This window comes from Pelodiscus sinensis, chromosome 17, assembly GCF_052426305.1.
Source record: "Pelodiscus sinensis isolate ZL-2025 chromosome 17, ASM5242630v1, whole genome shotgun sequence".
Lineage (NCBI taxonomy): Eukaryota > Metazoa > Chordata > Testudines > Trionychidae > Pelodiscus > Pelodiscus sinensis.
In genome coordinates this window covers 2,770,556-2,789,199 of record NC_143068.1, presented here as the reverse complement: position 1 = coordinate 2,789,199, position 18,644 = coordinate 2,770,556, and the positions used below count along the sequence as shown (strand labels likewise).

General features: G+C 44.6%; 1 protein-coding gene across 4 annotated transcripts in view; it reads left to right on the top strand.

Moving 5' to 3' along the window:
* RBL1 (RB transcriptional corepressor like 1) overlaps positions 1-18,644 on the top strand; it is a 64,661-nt gene that overhangs the window by 19,907 nt on the left and 26,110 nt on the right. For 3 of the 4 annotated variants that reach the window (XR_012896578.2, XM_075901475.2, XM_075901476.2), the window contains 6 exons: positions 8,482-8,594; positions 11,747-11,850; positions 16,571-16,708; positions 17,422-17,586; positions 17,785-17,920; positions 18,344-18,604. Coding sequence is in view for 3 of the 4 variants with exons in the window: in XM_075901475.2 (XP_075757590.2) it covers positions 8,482-8,594; positions 11,747-11,850; positions 16,571-16,708; positions 17,422-17,586; positions 17,785-17,920; positions 18,344-18,604 (917 nt within the window). In the remaining variant the exon portion in view is untranslated. Of the gene's footprint in view, positions 1-3,791; positions 3,886-8,481; positions 8,595-11,746; positions 11,851-16,570; positions 16,709-17,421; positions 17,587-17,784; positions 17,921-18,343; positions 18,605-18,644 lie in introns of those variants that run through there. The other variant, XM_075901477.2, reaches the window with a different exon arrangement.

Sequence of the window (18,644 nt, the reverse complement as noted above, 5' to 3'; positions counted from 1 at the left end):
TCCTTATCATCTGACTTGGAGGTCAACTCTGCTTACTCCGGGTGCAATGGACATTACTCGCGTAGGCACCACCAAGAAGTGCCAGAGGCCAGGCACCCACAGTGATCACCCTCCCCTCCATGCACAGTGGCCCTTCTGGACCCTCTGGGCTTATCAGGCATAGGATATCCTTGTCAGAGCCCCAAGGTTGGTTGCCTCCAGTTGCTTTCCCTCCCGGTCCCTAGTTGTCAGGCTTACTCCTTGGGATAGAGAGGCGATCCTCTCCAAGCCACTCCCTCATACTTCAGAGGACACGGGGAAGCCAGCCCAAGAACCACCTTTGGCCCAGCATACTTCAGGCAGGGTTGGGCCAGAGGAGGACTCTGTCGCATTATCTGGAACGTGTCTTCAGGCAGAGGAAGTGGCTGAATCTGAGGCCGATATTCTTGCCCCAGAGGGTCCCTCCAGGGTAGCATTACCCATTATAAAAACTATACAAAACAATAACAAACCAGTGGCAGACTCCAGCCTTCATCCTGCTCGCTGTCAGGGTGGCAGAAAGGAACTACTTTGTTCCCTCCAAGGGGTACGAATTTTTGTTCTTCCATTCACAACTGTGTTCCCTGAAGATCTCGACCAGGAGCACCAGAGGCAGCAAGTGCTGGCCCCAAAGGCCAAGGAGGCAAAGTGTATGGACCTCTTTGGGAGGAAAGTTTATGTACCAGGGGCCTACAGCTGAGGATGGCCAATCAGCAGGCTATCCTCAGCAGGTCCAGTTTCAACTCCAGGGACACTATGTCCAAATTCAAGGAGTTATTTCCTGCTGAGGCAAGAGCAGAGTTCTCTTCCCTTCTAGAGGAGATTGAGGCAATAGTTAGAACTTTGTTGCAGGCCTCCCAGATTCAGCTGGTCATCTCAGAGGTGGTCATAGAGAGGTCAGCCTGGCTCCAAGTATCAGGTCTTCCACTGCCAGGACCTTCCCTTTGAGGGCACAGCTCTGTTCTCGGATCAGATGGACTCAAGGCTACATAGCCTCAAGGACTCGAGGATGACTATGAAGACCTTCGTATGTACACACAAGCTACCCAGAGAAAACCCTTCAAGCCCCAACCCCATCAACGCCAGAGGCAATACCCTCCACGCACGAGGCAAAAGTCCTTCTGCTGTAGAGACAGGAATAACAGATGGAGGTCTTCTAACCTGCCCTCAGGTTAGGGGCAGGGCAAGATACAGGGGCAAGTGTGCCCCTATCTAGATGATTGGCTGCTGCAGGGGTGCTCCAAGGAGCAGGTGGAATCACAAGTTCATTTAGTCACAGACACGTTCCAGATGCTGGGACGACTCTTCAGTGTGGACAAGTGAACATTATCATTGACCCAAAGTAAATAATTCATTGGGGCAGTGCTGGACTTGGCACAGGTGAGAGCAATTCTTCCAGATTCCAGATGCTGGCAAGCATCATCTGAACTTTGAGGTGATATCCTATTGCAACTGCAAAGGTCTGTATCTGTCTAAGAGACTGCACCTCCGTTTGGCATGCCTGCACCTATGTCATCAAGAATGCCAAACTGAGATTCAGACCTCTCCAGGCATGGCTTGCTTCAGGACAGTTTGGACTCGGGATTAACAATTCTGGGCATGTCCTAGATGCTCTCTGGTAGTAGCTGGACCCTTGCGTGATTCACAACAGAAATTAAAAGGTACAGTGACCAAAGTAAAATCCCTGCAAGATGCATGGACACTTTTCAAAGACACCATAATAGAGGCCCAACTTAAATGTATACCTCAAATTAAAAAAACATACTAGAACTAAAAAAGAGCCACCATGGCTTAACCATAAATAACAAAATGTTTTTTTAAGTACATCAGGAGCAGGAAACCTGCTAAACAACCAGTGGTCCCCTGGACAATCAAGATACGAAAGGAGCATTTAAAGACGATAAAGTCATTGCGGAGAAACTAAATGAATTCTTTGCTTCAGTCTTCACGGCTGAGGATGTTAGGGAGATTCCCAAACCTGACCCGTCCATTGTAGGTGACACGTTTGAGGACTTGTCACAGATTGAAGTGTAATTAGAGGAGGTTTTGGAATTGATTGATAAAGTCACTGGGACCAGATGGCATTCATCCAAGAGTTCTGAAAAAACTCAAATGTGAAACTGTGGAACTATTAACTATGGTTTGTAACCTATCCTTTAAATCAGCTTCTGGCCCCAATGTCTGGAAGATAGCTAATGTAATGCCAATATTTAAAAAAGGCTCTTGAGGCGATCCCGGCAATTACAGACCAGTAAGTTTAAAGTCAGTATCGGGCAAATTATTTGAAACAATAGTAAAGAATAAAATGATCAGACACATAGAAGAACATAATTTGTTGGGCAAAAGTCAACATGGTTTCTGTAAAGGGAAATCATGTCTTACTAATCTATTAGAGTTGTTTGAAGGGATCAACAAACGTGGAAAAGGGGGATCCAGTAGATATAGTGTACTTAGATTTCCAGAAAGCCTTTGACAAGATTCCTCACCAAAGGCTCTTACATAAATTAAGTTGTCATGGGATAAGAGGGAAGATCCTTTCATGGACTGAGAACTGGTTAAAAGACAGGAAACAAAGGGTAGGAATAAATGGTAGTGATGTTCCCCAAGAGTCAGTCCTAAGACCAATCCTATTCAACTTATTCGTAAATGATCTGGAGAAAGGGGTAAACAGCAAGGTGGCAGAGTTTACAGATGATACTAAACTGCTCGAGGTAGTTAAGACCAAAGCAGGCTGTGAAGAGCTTAAAAAAGATCTCCCCAAACTAAGTGATTGGGCAACAAAATGGTAAATTAAATTTAATGTGGATAAACGTAAAGTAATGCACATTGGAAAAAATAACCCCAACTATACATATACATATGGGGGGCTAATTTAGCTACAACTAATCAGGAAAGAGATCTTGGAGTCATCGTGGATAATTCTTTGAGGACGTCCACACGGTGTGCAGCGTCAGTCAAAAAAGTAAACAGGATGTTAGGAATCATTAAAAAAGGGAAAGAGAATAAGACAGAGAATATCTTATTTCCCTTATATAAATCCATGGTACGCCCACATTTTGAATACTGCGTACAGATGTGGTCTCCTCTTCTCAAAAAAGATATACAGGTATTAGAAAAGGTTCAGAGAAGGGCAACTAAAATGATTAGGGGTTTGGAATGGGTCCCATATGAGGAGAGATTAAAGAGACTGGGACTTTTCAGCTTGGAAAAGAGGAGATTAAGGGGGATATGATAGAGGTCTATAAAATCATGAGTGGTGTGGAGAAAGTGAATAAGGAAAAGTTATTTACTTGTTCCCATAATATAAGAAGTAGGGGCCACCAAATGAAACTAATGGGCAGCAGGTTTAAAACAAATAAAAGGAAGTTCTTCATACAGCGCATAGTCAATCTGTGGAACTCCTTGCCTGAGGAGGTTGTGAAGGCTAGGATTATAACAGGGTTTGAAAGAGAACTAGATAAATTCATGGAGGTTAAGTCCATTAATGGCTATTAGCCAGCATGGGTAAGGAATGGTGACCCTAGCTTCTGTTTGTCAGAGAGTGGAGATGGATGGCAGGAGAGAGATCGCTTGATCATTGCCTGTTCGATTCACTTCCTCTGGAGCACCTGGCATTGGCCACTGTTGACAGACAGGGTACTGGGCTGGATGGGCCTTTGGTCTGACCCAGTATGGCTGTTCTTATGTTAATCCCCTTCAGTATCTCTCTGTCCCTCTCTGGGCAATGCAGGCTACAAAAGTGCCATGGATACATCTGCTTTCACTTTCAGGTGACATTGTGAAGAAACAGGCAGCATTATATCCCATAAATGCGAACAAACGTGTTTCTCCAAGCAATTGGTTGAATAAGAAGGACTGAGTGGACTTGTACGTTCTAAAGTTTTATGGTCTTTTGTTTCTGAATGCAGTTATGTAACAAAAGGAGAAAAATCTACATTTGCAAGGGTGCAGTCTCTTTTTTGTGAAAATGCAGTACAGAACTTGGTAGGAAATTAATTGAAAAAAAACTTTTTTTTTTCATTTTACAGTGCAGATATTTCCAATAAAAATAATATAAAGTGAGTACAGGCAGTCCCCGACTTACGCGGATCCGACTTATGTCGGATCCACACTTACGAACGGGGCTTTTCTCGCGCCGGAGCTCACGGGTGGCGGGTCGCCACCCGTGTCCTCCGGGGCGAGAAAAGCTTCTCCCGGTCTGCTGGGGGGGTCCAGCAAAGCCGCTGGACCCCCCCCAGCAGACCAGTGACACCCGAGCAAAGCCGCCCAGGTGGCGGCTTTGCTCCCGGGCAAACGCGCTAAGCCACCCAGGCGGCAGCTTTGCTCGGGTGTCCCTGGTCTGCTGGGGGGGCTCCAGCTGCTTTGCTGGACCCCTCGCCCCCCAGCAGACCAGGGGGACAGGAGCAAAGCCGCAGAGCACGCCCGCAGCGGGACAGCCCGGGCGCACTTGGGCTGTCCCGCTGCCCGCGTGCTCCGCGGCTTTGCTCCCTGTCTCCCTGGTCTGACCAGCAGACCAGGGAGATGGGGAGCAAAGCCGCGGAGCATGCCAGCAGTGGGACAGCCGCGGCGCGCCTGGACTGTCCCGCTGCCCGCGTGCTCTGCGGCTTTGATCCGCGTCTCCCAGGTCAGCAGACCAGGGAGATGGAGCAAAGCCGTGGAGGACTTGGGCGTCCCGCCACCCCCGTCTCCCTGGTCTGCTGGGGGGCGGGGGTGCAGCTAGTGCCCCCCCCCCCAGCAGACCAGGCTTTTTTTGCCTACCCCTGGGGTAGAGCAGCTGGGGGTTGCCGGGTTGGTCCCACAGCGCTGCTCTGGACCAACCCGGCAGCACCCCAGCTGCTCTGCCGCAGGCGTCCTGATTCAGTCGCTGCTGGTCAGTTTCAGCAGCGGCTGAATCAGGACGCCTGGGGCAGAGCAGCTGGGGTGCTGCTGGGTTGCTCCAGTAGCGCGGCTCCTTGGCGCTACTGGAGCAACCCAGCAGCACCCTAGCTGCTCTGCCCCACGCGTCCCCAAGTCAGCCGCTGCTGAAACTGACCAGCGGCTGACTACAGGGAGCCCGAGGCAGAGTTGCTCTGCCCCAGGCTTCCTGGAATCAGCCGCTGATCAGTTTCAGCAGCAGCTGACTTGGGGACGCCTGGGTTTCTTAAGTTGAATCTGTATGTAAGTCAGAACTGGCATCCAGATTCAGCCGCGGTTGAAACTGATCAGTTTCAGCAGCGGCTGACGCCAGTTCCGACTTACATACAGATTCAACTTAAGAACAAACCTACAGTCCCTATCTTGTACGTAACCCAGGGACTGCCTGTACTCTGCACTTTGTATTGTGTTGTAATCGAAATCTGAGTATTTGAAAATGTAGAAAAATACCCAAATATTTAACGAATTTCAGTTGATAGTCTCTTTAACAGTGTGATTAAAACGGCAAGTAATCATTAATTTTTTAGTTACAATTTTTTGACTTGATCACGTGAGTTTACTATGATTATGAGTGACAGTCCTAGTTAAAAAGAAACAAAAGTCATTATTTCTGAAGGGGGCAATAGTGCACTGCTCTGGACAACAGCATTCGGTTTATACAAGCATGTTCTTTATCTAGCACTCCTCATATCCACAAATAATGGGGTTAAGGCTTATCTACACCAGAGAGTAATGCACACTATGGGAGTGTGATTCCTCAAGTACCCTAATATGCTGCAGATGAATTGGTCTGTGCTTATTGGGGCGCAGTAAAAGTTCTTAATGCAAATGAATATTGAAAGCACTAGTTCTTCTGGAGATTTCCCTGTGGGTGCTTCACTCCAAGTGTTGGTGTTATCCACACCTTCACCTGGAGGTTTTTACAGCAGTACCCGCACTAGCCATGAGTGCACAGTGCCTGCCTTTTGTGCCAGCTGTCACAATAGCAATTGTGCTGCTAGACTCCAGTTCCTTTTCTACTGCCCCTGACCTGAAATGGATCTTCACTTTTATCTAGCCGAGTTAGTTTTTTACATAGTTTACATGTATTTAGTCAGATGAGTTTTATTTTTCCTCTCCCTCATTAACAAAAACAAAACACCTCAGTTTTTTGTTTCTGTATTTCCTGTCAGTTCATATTATGCTTGGTTCACCAGTTCTTAAGCACCTCAAGTTCAAGTTAATATTAATGGAGAAGTCCCTTGGACCTGCCTTTGACCCAGGTGCAGACTCTTCAGCCAGACAAAGCCCTACTAGGTCAGCAAAAGATTTTAAAAAGCAAAAAAAAAAAAGACCACCTGCCTTGCCTCACAGAGACCAAACCATTTCTGAGCAGATCTGTTGCCTTACTACTGCACAGTCTGCGGCTCACCATCTATGAAGTGCCAGGCTCCTCCAGTATCACCTGTACCCTGGCCACTTCTGATGCGCATTGTGCCAGTGTCGAGGTTTCAGGCTCAAAGTTGCCTGCTTTTTCTCATGCAGTATCAATTGCACCAGGAACAACACAATGCCAACCCAACTAAGCCTGCCAAGTTTAGTTGCTCCCGTGATACTGCCAGCGTCTCAAGTAACAATGCCTGCCCACACAGTCCGGATTCCACAGCATAGCATTTGCAGTTGACAGAGCATTCTTCCTGCAAGGACTGTGGCACCGCAGTTCTTTCATTCAAGGAATTACACTTGAACTTCTTGTAATCCAGCAGTCTTGGGAGGTAGGCTGTGTTGGATTATTTAATTTTCTGGACCACAGGTGTTCGCCATAATGAAGAGTCCTGGTGTGAGGTCTGGGAGGGAGGGTGCAGGAACATGCTGGGGGTGGGGTTTGAGATGGAGGGAGAGAGCAGGAGTGCACTGGGGGTGAGGGAGTAAGATCTGGGAAAGAAAAAGGGTACGTGAGGAGGAGGGGCGTGGGGCACTTACCTGGTGCCCTGCTCCCGGGGGGGCACACACGGCTTCACAGTCCCTGCTATGGAAGCAGTGGGGGGAAAGCTTCTACACCAGCGTTCTGCTGCACTGCCAATCCCCCAGCTGGGAGGGAGCCAGTAGCATGCAGAGCTGCTTTCTCCCCTGGCCATAGTCCAAACCATGAGTGTTCCTAGATCAGAGACACCCAGATTATGGAGATTCAAGTGTATCATTGACCCTACAGTTCCCCTTGCTTGATACCGATCTCACACCAGACCTGTCAACATGGCCCTGACTGCTTCTCTCCTAGTCCCTCTCACGTTCAGTGAGGCTTTTCACCATACCATTCCCCCCAGCTGCAGACTGGTCAGCACGGGATCAAGGTCCTCTTGCCCCAGGGATCTACTGCCCTGGCGTGCACACCCATGGATGGGACCCCCATGCCATTCCCTGGACAGTGGTGTTACTGGAGCCCATGGGGATCATATAGGAAACACCATGTTGACTAAGGGTACATCTAAACTACAGATCTTTTCTGGGATACTGGAAAAGCTTTGTCGTGTCCAAGGAATGTGTCTGCTTTTCCGAAAAAAATTCGGAAAAGCAGGCACATTTTTTCAGCATCCCTGTAAACCTTGTTTTACGAGGAAGGGATGTTCCGGAAGAGGGTTTTTTTTCCCAACATTTGGCCAAATGTCGGAAAAGCCTTTTTCAGAAGAAAAGCAGAAAAAGATATGCAAATTGCATTCTCCATTTGCATATCTTTTTCCAACTCTTCTTTGTAATATAGACACAGCCTAAGACATCCCCAGAAGTGACCACACATCTCCTCTTGCATCAATGCATGTATCTGCAACTGAATTACAAGAGCAACCCACAGTGCTGTCTCTGTTGTAGAGAAGGAACTGAGGAGCCTGATCATGGACATGCACTATTGAGACGCATCTAGCATGTGAGGTAGGCACTGCGTGTGCAGGTACTGCAGTAAAAATCTCCAAACAAAGGCACAGGGGTGCACCAACACCTGGAGTGGAGCACTGACAGAGACACTCATCTCAAAGAATGTCAATTACTGCACAGGCGAGTAACCTCCTCTTACTACATGTAAGTGCACTAGGAAATCTTTAATGAGCACCAGCAAGATCTGCTCAGAGCAGTTAATCCAGAATAATTAGTGCGCTTTAGAAATCATACTTCCATAGTGTGCCTTACTCCACTATGTAGACAAGCCGTCAATCTTTTCCAGCTATCAAATCCTTATGGCCTTTAAAATATTGTATTTCTATTGTTCTGGAACACAGTTTGCATCTTTTCTTTGTGTAGAACTATTGAATGGAATGTTGTACGGAATGGAATAAAATAATGCCAGGTTATAGTCCAAAATAGGACCTGAAAGGAGAAATATTAGAACCAACAGTCTATCTTTCTGGTTAGCTTGTAAAACTTTTCATATATGTAATGCATCTAAGGACAGGGTGCTGGCTGCCAAAAGGCAAGTTTGGCAAAAGCAATCCTTTCTTCCAAAGATAAGATTATCAGTGGGCTTTCTTATGTTTCTATAGTATACAAATGAGATTTCTATCTCTTTGGGTCCTGTTGTAGGTCTTGTATACGCAACCCTATGGACAGCATCATGAATACAGTAAAAGAAATCGGTGAGACTTTCTGTCGGAGCTATACTCAGTCAATAAATGACCAGCCAGGATCTCACATAGGTAGGAATATGTGAAATGCATAGAGTATTTCAGCTACTGAAGTGCATTGCATCACTTGTGTTTCCAAGACAAAATGTTTTTGTGAAGAAAAAGTACTTGGGGTGATTCTTCATGTACAGTAAACTTCCAATAATCCGGCACCTTTAGGTCCCAGGGGGTGCTGGACTATCAGATATGCCGGAATACCGGAAGGGGGGCTATGAGGGGTCGGTGGGGAGGGGTTGACGGAGAACTGCTCAGTGTGGGAGAGGGCGGCGCTGTGGGACCAACCTGGCAGCACCCCAGCTGCTCTGCCCCCGGCTTCCCAATTCTCCGCTGGTCAGTTCAGCAGCAGTGGACTTGGGGAAGCCGGGGGCAGAGCAGCTGGGGTGCCCTGCCCCAGGGCTTCCCCAAGTCCACCGCTGCTGAAACTGACCAGCGGCGGACTTGGGGAAGCCACGGGCAGAGCAGCTCCAATTGTCCGGCTGGCTGGAGCACTTCCGGGTTCCAGTTGGTGCCGGACTATCAGGAGTGCCGGACCACTAGATGCTGGACAATTGGAGTTTTACTTTATTAGGTAAAATGAATAATTGGTGTAGGTGAAAACTGAATTTTCAATAGAGGGGCAACTTGCTGCATAGAAATGTATTAATATTACTCCAGCTGTTTACGGATTGGACCAGGCTGATCAAAGTTTAAACATAAGAATGGCCAAAGGTCCATCTAGCCTAGTTTCCTGTCTCCTGACCGTGGACAGTGCCAGGTGCCTCAGAGGGACTGAACAGAACAGGGAATCATCCCCTGTCACTCATTTTCAGCTTCTGGCAAACAGAGACTATGGACACCATCCCTGCTCATCCTTGCTCTTTTTTTAACTGTTATCGTCTTGGCCGTCACAACATTCTCTGGCAAAGAGTTCCACAAGATCTCCTGGTTAAGCCAATGGGGTCTCTTGCCAGACTTTCTATCTTTCCTACACAGTGGAATAGATTGCTTTGGGGCCCTTAATAATGTCCCTTTGAAAAACTGCCAACGCTCTTCAGTAATTTTTGCCCTTAGTCTTGCTTCCCATGGTGAGACCTTACCTACCAGCTCTCTGAGCTTACCCAAAATCTGCCTTCCTGAAATCCATTGTCTCTGTTTTGCTGTTCTCCCTTCTACCATTCCTTGGAATCATGAACTCTATGAATTCACGATCACTTTCACCCAAGCTGCCTTCCACTTTCAAATTCTCAACCCGTTCCTCCCTATTTGTTAAAATCAAATCCCCCCCCCCTTCTGAAATAAAAAAGTTGTCTTCAGTGCAGTCCAAGAATTTATTGGATAGTCTGTGCCCTGCTTTGTTAGTTTCCCAACATATGTCTGGATAGTTGAAGTCCCCCATCACCACCAAATCCTGTGCTTTGGATGATTTTGTTATTTGTTTAAAAACCTCATCCACCTCTTCCACCTGGATAGGTGGCCTGTAGTAGACCCCTAGCATGACATCACCCTTCTTTTTTATCCCTTTTAGCCTAATCCAGAGGCTCTCAACACATCCATCTCCACCTCAGTCCAAGTGTGTTCATTTTTAATATAGAAGGAAACACCTCCTCCCTTTTTTCCCCACCTGTCCTTCCTCAGTAAGCTGTACCCTTCTATACCAGTATTCCAACTGTGTGTACAGGAAACCCCCGAGTTGCAACCTCCGCACTTACAACCATTTTTGTAAGTGCTGAAGGGGCTGAAAACACCCAAGTTACATCCTCGGCCCATATTTATGATGGTGCACAACGGCTGTTGGAAATGAGGGTTCAAGTTATGATGCCCCCGACTTGTGATGCTTCCCCAGGAACCAGTTGTGTTGCAAGTCGGGGGCTGCCTGTATTATCCCCCAAGGTCTCTGTGATACCAACGATGTCATAGTTGTGTTTGTTTATTAGCACTTCAAGTTATTCCAGCTTATTACCCATACTTCTTGCATTTGTATATAGGCATCTAAGATACTGATTTGATCTTGCCCCTCAGTTCTGCCTTGCCCCTCTTTTTTCTCTGCTATTGTAGCCCACACTCCCTCCCATTTCCAACCTGTCTCTCAGGTTTCCATGTTCTTCACTTACCTGTGGGCTTTGGTTACCTGCCCCTGTCAAACCTAGTTTAAAGCCCTCCTCACTAGGTTAGCCAGTCTGTGTCCAAACCTGTATCTTATTAATTTCATTTGGTGGCCCCTAGTTCTTGTGTTACAAGAAGTAAATAGTACTTTCTCCAACACTAATCACGATTTTATAGACCTCAATCCTATCCCCTCCCTTAGTTGTCTCTTTCCCAAGCTGAAAAGTCCCAGTCTTTTTAATGTTCTCTCACACGGAAACTGTTCCATATCCCTAATTATTTTTATTGCTCTTTTCTAAAGCTTTGAAGAGATAAATGTCCATATAGTGTGTGTTTTAGGACATTTTATCCATACATCAACCCCAACTTCATGAATGTGAAGGTGTATTCAGTGTAACTGTTGAGACATTTATAGCATAAGAATATTGCATTGAGGAAATCAGCTATCAAACTAAAGAGTATTTTTTTTAAAAAGTTTAATAAATAAGGGGTGACATAGTAAAGGCAACAGTAACTAAAAATATTGATCCTCTACTTATTGGTTTGAAACTGATAGCATCTCTTCTTTGCAACAGGTCAGTAACTACCAAACACAACATTGTACAGAGTTGAATGAAACTATGCAAAGTTATAGTTCAGAATAAGACTTTGAAAGAAATTATATTGAAACACTTAACAGATTATAAACTTTGAATAATCTAACAATTTATTTCAAGAGATACAATTAAAAGGAAATAGTACACACAAAAACAGTATAAGAAATAGGAAAAAATTACTTAATTAAATGAACTTTCCTGCATGTGTGTTACTGTACGGCATATATGAAATTCAGAAGACATTTACTAAATGGGAGACCTTACACAAAAGCATTTCTAAAGTTTCAATTTCTAGAGTCTGATGTATGTTAATTACACTACTAAAGACTTTAAGAGGTATTTCCTATTGATTTACAACACGTGTTGTTTCTATTAAGGAAAATAAAATATTGGTTAGCTCAATCAATACTGTTTATTCATCTATTCCCACTTCCCAACTGCTGACTTGGAATACAAGCTTTCAGCAATGTTTGGTTTCCATTGCAGATTTTGCTGTTAACAGACTAAAACTGGCAGAAATTTTGTATTACAAAATTTTGGAGAGTATAGTGGTACAAGAAACACGAAGACTGCATGGAAAGGACATGACGGTATGTGGAGAACTGGAACACAAGAATTTCTTCTTTACATTCGTCCTTATGAATGCTTTCAGAAAAATTCAGTATTTGTATTAATCCATTTAAAGCAATCTGAAGGTAGAATTGGTTTTTTAGTCTACTGATTGATGGGCTCAGTTTTCCAGTTCAATATTAATTTCATTCCTTAAGTGAAATGATTTCAATACTTTAACCCAGATGTAGTTCCTGAGAGCTCAATATTTGTTCAATGTCAGTAGTCTTTTAACTAACATTATTCCTTCCTTTATATTTGCTTATGACTGTGTACCATATTGTGTACACGCTGCTGTACTACAACTACCTTGAATCAAAAACTGGATTGTCAAGTAATTTGAACTGATAAAGAAAAGCGACTTGCAGCTGTTTCTCTGCAAGATTGTTTTTCTTCTGTAAGTTGTTATGGCTTCTTGCGTGCATCTCAAATGATTAATCTGCATTTAATAGTATGGTAGCTCCCTTTTTTTCCTAACTGGTATTTGTCTGATATGTATCTGAATAGACTAGCATTTGACAGTAATAAGAACTCTATATAAAGGTGCCTATAACTGCTAATTGTCTTTGCCTGTATTGTCTTTTAGAACATAGATGCTGGGCAAGTCATTTTTGTTCTCCTCTTTATCCTTCAACAAAATGTCTGTTGCTTTGCAATAACTGCAGATAGCACACCCTGCATTCTGCTTTAACTCCTGGTGAGCAGGCTTTTATCCTTTTACCCATAATATCAAAGCAGCTTTACTGCCATTGGCACTATAGGTCTGCTTCCCCTTTTACTTGTATTATAACTAGATAAACAAATATAATATCTTCATCAGTGATTTAGAGAATGTCATTAAGAGTACTCTTACATTTGCAGACGACACCAAACTAGCAGGGTTCAGGTGCTTTGGAGAATAAGATTATAATTCACAATGATCTGGGCGAACTGGAGAAATGGTCTAAGGGAAATAGGATGAAATTCAATAAGGACGAATGCAAAGTTATCCACGTAGGAAGGAACAGTCTTATATATACAAAATGGGAAATGAATACATCGGAAAGAATACTGCAGAAAGGGATCTAGGGGTCATAGTGAACCACAAACTAAATATGAGTCAGTAGTGTGAAACTGTTACAAAAAAAGCAAACATCATTCTTGGATGTATTAAGAGGAGTGTTGTAAGTAAGACATGAGAAGTCATTCTTTTGCCCTATTCTACACTGATTAGGCCTCAGTTGGAGTACAGGCAGTCCCCGGGTTATGTACAAGATAGGGACTGTAGGTTTGTTCTTAAGTTGAATCTGTATGTAAGTCGGAACTGGCGTCCGGATTCAGCCGCTGCTGAAACTGACCGCCAGTTCCGACTTACATACAGAATCAACTTAAGAACCCCAAGCGTCCCCAAGTCAGCTGCTGCTGAAACTGATCAGCAGCTGATTCCAGGAAGCCCAGGGCAGAGCAACTCTGTCTCGGGCTTCCTGTAGTCAGCGCTGGTCAGTTTCAGCAGCAGCTGACTTGGGGACACCTGGAGCAGAGCAGCTGGGGTGCTGCTGGGTTAGTCCAGTAGCGCCGCTCCTTGGCGCTACTGGAGCAACCCAGCAGCACCCCATCTGCTCTGCCCCAGGCGTCCTGATTCAGCCGCTGCTGAAACTAACCATCAGCGGCTGAATCAGGACGCCTGGGGCAGAGCAGATGGGGTGCTGCCGGGTTAGTCCAGTAGCGCCCAGAGCGGCGCTGCGGGACCAACTGGCAGCGCCCCAGCTGCTCTGCCACAGGCGTCCGGAGAAAAGCCTAGTCTGCTGGGGGGGAGGGGCGTACTAGCTACGCCCTCCCCCCCCACCTCAGCAGAACAGGAAGACGCGGGCAGCGGACCGAGACGCACTGCGGTCCTGCCGCCTGGGTCCTCCGCGGCTTTGCTCCCCGTCTCCCTGGTCTGCTGGAGATCAGCAGACCAGGGAGACGGGGAGCAAAGCCACTGAGGACGCCAGCAGCGGGACAGCCGCGGGGCGCCTGGGCTGCTCCGCTGCCAGCTTCCTCGAGGCTTTGCAAAGCCGCGGGGGGGGGCTCGGGCAGCAGGGCAGGGAGACGCGGAGAAAGCCCTGGAGTACACGGGCGGCAGGACCGCTAGGTCCCGCAGTCCGTGTCCTCCGGGGCGAGCCCCGTTCGTAACTGCGGCTCCGACATAAGTCAGATCCGACATAAGTCGGGGACTGCCTGTATTGCATCCAGTTCTGGGCACCATATTTCAAGAAAGATGTGGAGAAATTGGAGATGGTCCAGAGAAGAGCAACAAGAATGATTAAAGATCTAGAAAACATGAGCTATGTGGGACAATTGATAGGACTGGGATTGTTTAATCTGGAGAAGAAGACTGAGAGGGGACATAACTGCCTTCAAGTATCTTAAGGGCACATCTAGACTACCCATGGCTTCTAAAAGATATGCAAATTAGGGGTAAAATTGCATATCTTCTTCCAATCCCTTTTTCGAAGAGTGTTGTGTGTGTGGTTCCCTCCCTCCCCTCCCCCCCGGAAAAAAAAAGCAGTCTAGATGGGGTTTTTCACACAAAACCCCATTTTCGAAAAAAAACTTCTTTCTAAAAAAAATGAGGTGTGCAGGGTTCTTTCAAAAATGGTGGTTTTCACACGAAAACCCCCGTCTAAGCCGTATTGTGGGGTTTTTTTTAACTCTTCCGAAAAAGGGATCAGAAGAAGATATGCAGATTTGCGCCTAATTTGCATGTCTTTCAGAGGCCGCGGGTAGTCTAGACATAGCCTAAAAGGTTGTTCGAAGAGGAGGGAGAACAACTGTTCTTAATCTCTGATAGGACAAGAAGCCATGGGCTTAAATTGCAGCAAGGGAGGTTTTTAGGTTGGACATTAGGAAAAACTTCCTAACTGTCAGGTTGGTGAAACAGTGGAATAAATGGCCTAGGGAGGTTATGGACTCTCCATCACTGGAGACATTTAAGAGCAGGTTAGACAGGCATCTGTTAGGGATGGTCTAGCTCGTGCTTGGTCCTGCCATGAGTGCAGGGGCTGGACTTGAAAATCTCTCGAAGTCCCTTCTAGTTCTATGATTCTATGAAAACCAGTCTTTGTATTTTAAAAAGCAGGGACAAATAGAAAGGGCAAGAGAAACAGTAATTAATCTTTCAGGGAATTAATATGTAAAGCACACTATTGGAAGTTTCCTTTTTTAGATTCAACTGTCATCATCTAGCAATGTTAGTTGTAATACAGTTGATTTATCTACTGTTCTTTCTCCAGAGTGTCAGCACCTGTACTACTTATAAGTCAGGAAATCTGGCTGTAAAAAGTGGAACAGACATGGTAATGACAAATTGAATGGGGTTCAGAGAAGATCCATAAGAATGATTAATACCAAACATGCTTTGCTAGTGATAGACTCAAAAAGCTCTATCTATTTATCTAGATAAAGAAGGTCAAAGACTTGATTAGTCTAGAAGAACCCACCTTGGGGGAATAATTTTTTGCTAATGGGATCTTAAGTCTGACAGAGACTAGTATAGTGTATAGCAGGGGTGTCCAAACTTTTTTCAAAGAGGGCCAGATTTGATGAAGTGAACATGCGCGAGGGCCGACCATTTTGCCTGACATTCTTTGAACCATTAAAATTAAATGCAAATTAACTATTTTATGCAAAGTTTATTGCAAACGGCATACTTTTCATTTCGTCACATGGATGACAAATCTAAACAGGTGTTAAATCACTCTGCCTTTCATATCTGAAGGCCAGATGAAAAAAAAAATCCAGGAAGCTGAAATATATGTCAGGAACATTGTAAAGTACATTACATATTATTGGTAATAAAGGTTGTCTGTCAACTTTTAAGTTAAAAAAATATGAACAGGAACATAACACCAAGTATATATGTTGTGTCCAAATATATTTATAACTGATTTAGACCAACTGACATTAACTGAGATTTTACAATGTATTCATCTCAATACATATGGATTCGTTGGGGGCCATAAAAGATAGATATTGCCAAATTACCTGTGGGGCCATATTAAACCGGAACACGGGCCGCAATTGGCCCGCGGGCCGGACTTTGGACATGCCTGGTGTATAGTATAGCATAGCATAGCATAGCATAGTATAGTATAGTATAGTATGATCCAGTGGCTGGAAGTTGAAGCTGGAGAAATTCAGACAGGAAATAAGGGGTGAGTTTTTAAAGTAAGGATAATTAACCATTGGAATGATTTATCAAGCATTGTGGTGGATTTTCAGTCCCTTTGACAATTTTTAAGTCAAGATGGGATGTTTTCCTAAAAGATCTACTCTAGGAATTATTTTGGCAAAACTCTCTAGTATTTTGTTATACAAGAGATCACAGTAGATAATCGAAAGCCCTTCTGGCCTTGGAATCAGTGTTCTCTGGCTCCCTTGGTTTTATTAAGTGCTTGCTCTTCTGTAAAGTTTTTGTTATGCCAGATCTAGCTGCAGTCAAGTTTTAATTAATGGGTAGTAAATTTAGGGTCTGATTTAAAACAAAACTTAAAAAACCTATTCTAGATTTTGTTTTTAATGCAGACTTTAGCAGATCAAATCATCACACTTCATGTAGTGTGGATAGAGTTTGTGTGTATGTATGACAAGGTGAATACTCTTCTTTGTCAGTAACACTTAAGAAAACATTTATATGCAATGTCTCGGTGTGGCTGAAAACTATTTCTGTGTTCTCTCTAGGCTCTCTTGGAGCAAGATATTTTCCATCGTTCCTTGATGGCATGTTGTTTGGAGATTGTGCTATTTGCATATAGTTCACTGAGAACTTTCCCTTGGATTATTGAGGTTCTTGATCTCCGACCTTTCTATTTTTATAAGGTAATCATAAACATCCTATTCAAGTACTTGCATCTGAATTATAACCTTTTAAAATATCTTTCTTTACTATTAGATTGAGAGTCCTAGATGATGAAGCCCTCTGTTCCTAGGTTAGGGTTAGCAGAGGGGCTAGTGCTGACCTGCAGCAATCACTCAAAGGAAAATGGTTACCTAGCTTTTGTAACTGTTGTTCTGCGAGATGTGTTGCTCATGTCCATTCCAAATGCCACCCGCCCCTCCTCTGTTGGAAAGCTGGCAAGAAAGAACTGAGGGCTGGTCAGGCATTCTATATGGCCACTCCAGGGGGCTCCACCGCCGGCCCGATGGGTCCTGCTAGGGGAAAAAACCTTTTGCCAATCATGCACATTCCTATGGGAGTGGACGAACACATCTCGAAGATCAGTTATAAAATGTAAGTAACCATTTTTTGCAGCAATAACTTCCTACACAGCCTTTGTACACACTGTCTTTTGTAGTGCTCATCTTCTGAGCTTTCCCTCATGCTACCTGTTCCTCCCAGTTACTGCCGATTGTAACAATAGTCTAGGAATTACCACTCAGGTTCTCATAATCCTCCTACAGAAAATAGCTAATTATTCCCAGCAACGTCAGTGACCAGTGCGCAATGGCTAGCATTCTGTCACATTGGAGTAAAGGATGGCTGGTGTGTTTTGCTTTTAGCATGGCTGATGAAACTACCTTGTTCCCTTCAGGTGATTGAAGTACTGATTCGATCTGAGGAAGGACTCTCCAGAGACATGGTAAAGCATCTCAACAGCATCGAAGAACAAATTCTAGAGAGTCTAGCCTGGACCAGCGACTCTGCCTTATGGAAAGCTCTACAAGCCTCAGAAAACAAAGTCCCAACCTGTGAAGAAGTATGTTGACAAGCAGGCTCCTTCTCCAAGGCTGATATTTTCCAGGGGATATTAAACAAATGCAACAATTTACTCAGCATTGAAATAATTACAATAAAAACTAAGACATAGTATTCTCTGACACCATTTTTAATAATGGTATTTGGTATAAAGAGGCAAAGATTATTTATTCTTAAACTGGCATCTCTTATATCCTAGGTAATATTCCCAAGTAATTTTGAAGTAGGTAATGGCGGAAGTGGGCTAGGGCACCTCCCAATGATGCCCGTATCTCCTATTGTGCACCCTCGGGTGAAAGAGGTTCGCACAGATCTTGGTGGGAGTTTACGGCGGGGTAAGTTGAGAGCTTCTGATGTGTTTGTGGTATATAGTATTTCAAACCATTCATAGTAATACATAGAGAAATCCTGGGTGACTTTGTACTGTTTGCTGAGAATCTTAGTCACTTGTCTTTTCAAACTTTCTGTATGAAAATCTCTTCTCCTGAAGGGAGGAGGTCTTCATTTTTTTCGAGTGCCTAGGAGACCAAACATTGTCAGTCCAATGAAACTGGTTGGGAGCAGTGGAGAAGGAAGCAATTGAAGGAGTAGAGAACATATAGTAGCACCTGTGTATTATGGTGATACTGTTCTGTCAGTTGAATTCTTGTGATTCTAATTTGCGTGTTCTACCTTGGGGACTAGCAGTTCTTTCATTCTGGATATTTCCATTAAACTACTGCACATTGTTGTGATGGTTTTTTACTCTTTCACATTAGACATGCAGCCATTGTCACCGATCTCTGTTCAAGAGCGCTACAGTTCTCCTACAGCGGGAAGTGCTAAGAGAAGGCTCTTTGGCGATGATAGCCCAAAAGAAATGCAGGTAGAAAAGGTTCTATCTGAAGGAACTAAGTTAAAAATTGCTTCAGGCATTGCAGCTGAAAATGTGTCTGTCTCACCGGGACAGACATTGTTGACAATGGCAACAGCTACTGTAGCAGGGACAATGGGACAAAAACTTACGATCCCGCTGCATGGTAAGATATTTACTCATCTTCCTTTACTGCACATTATGAT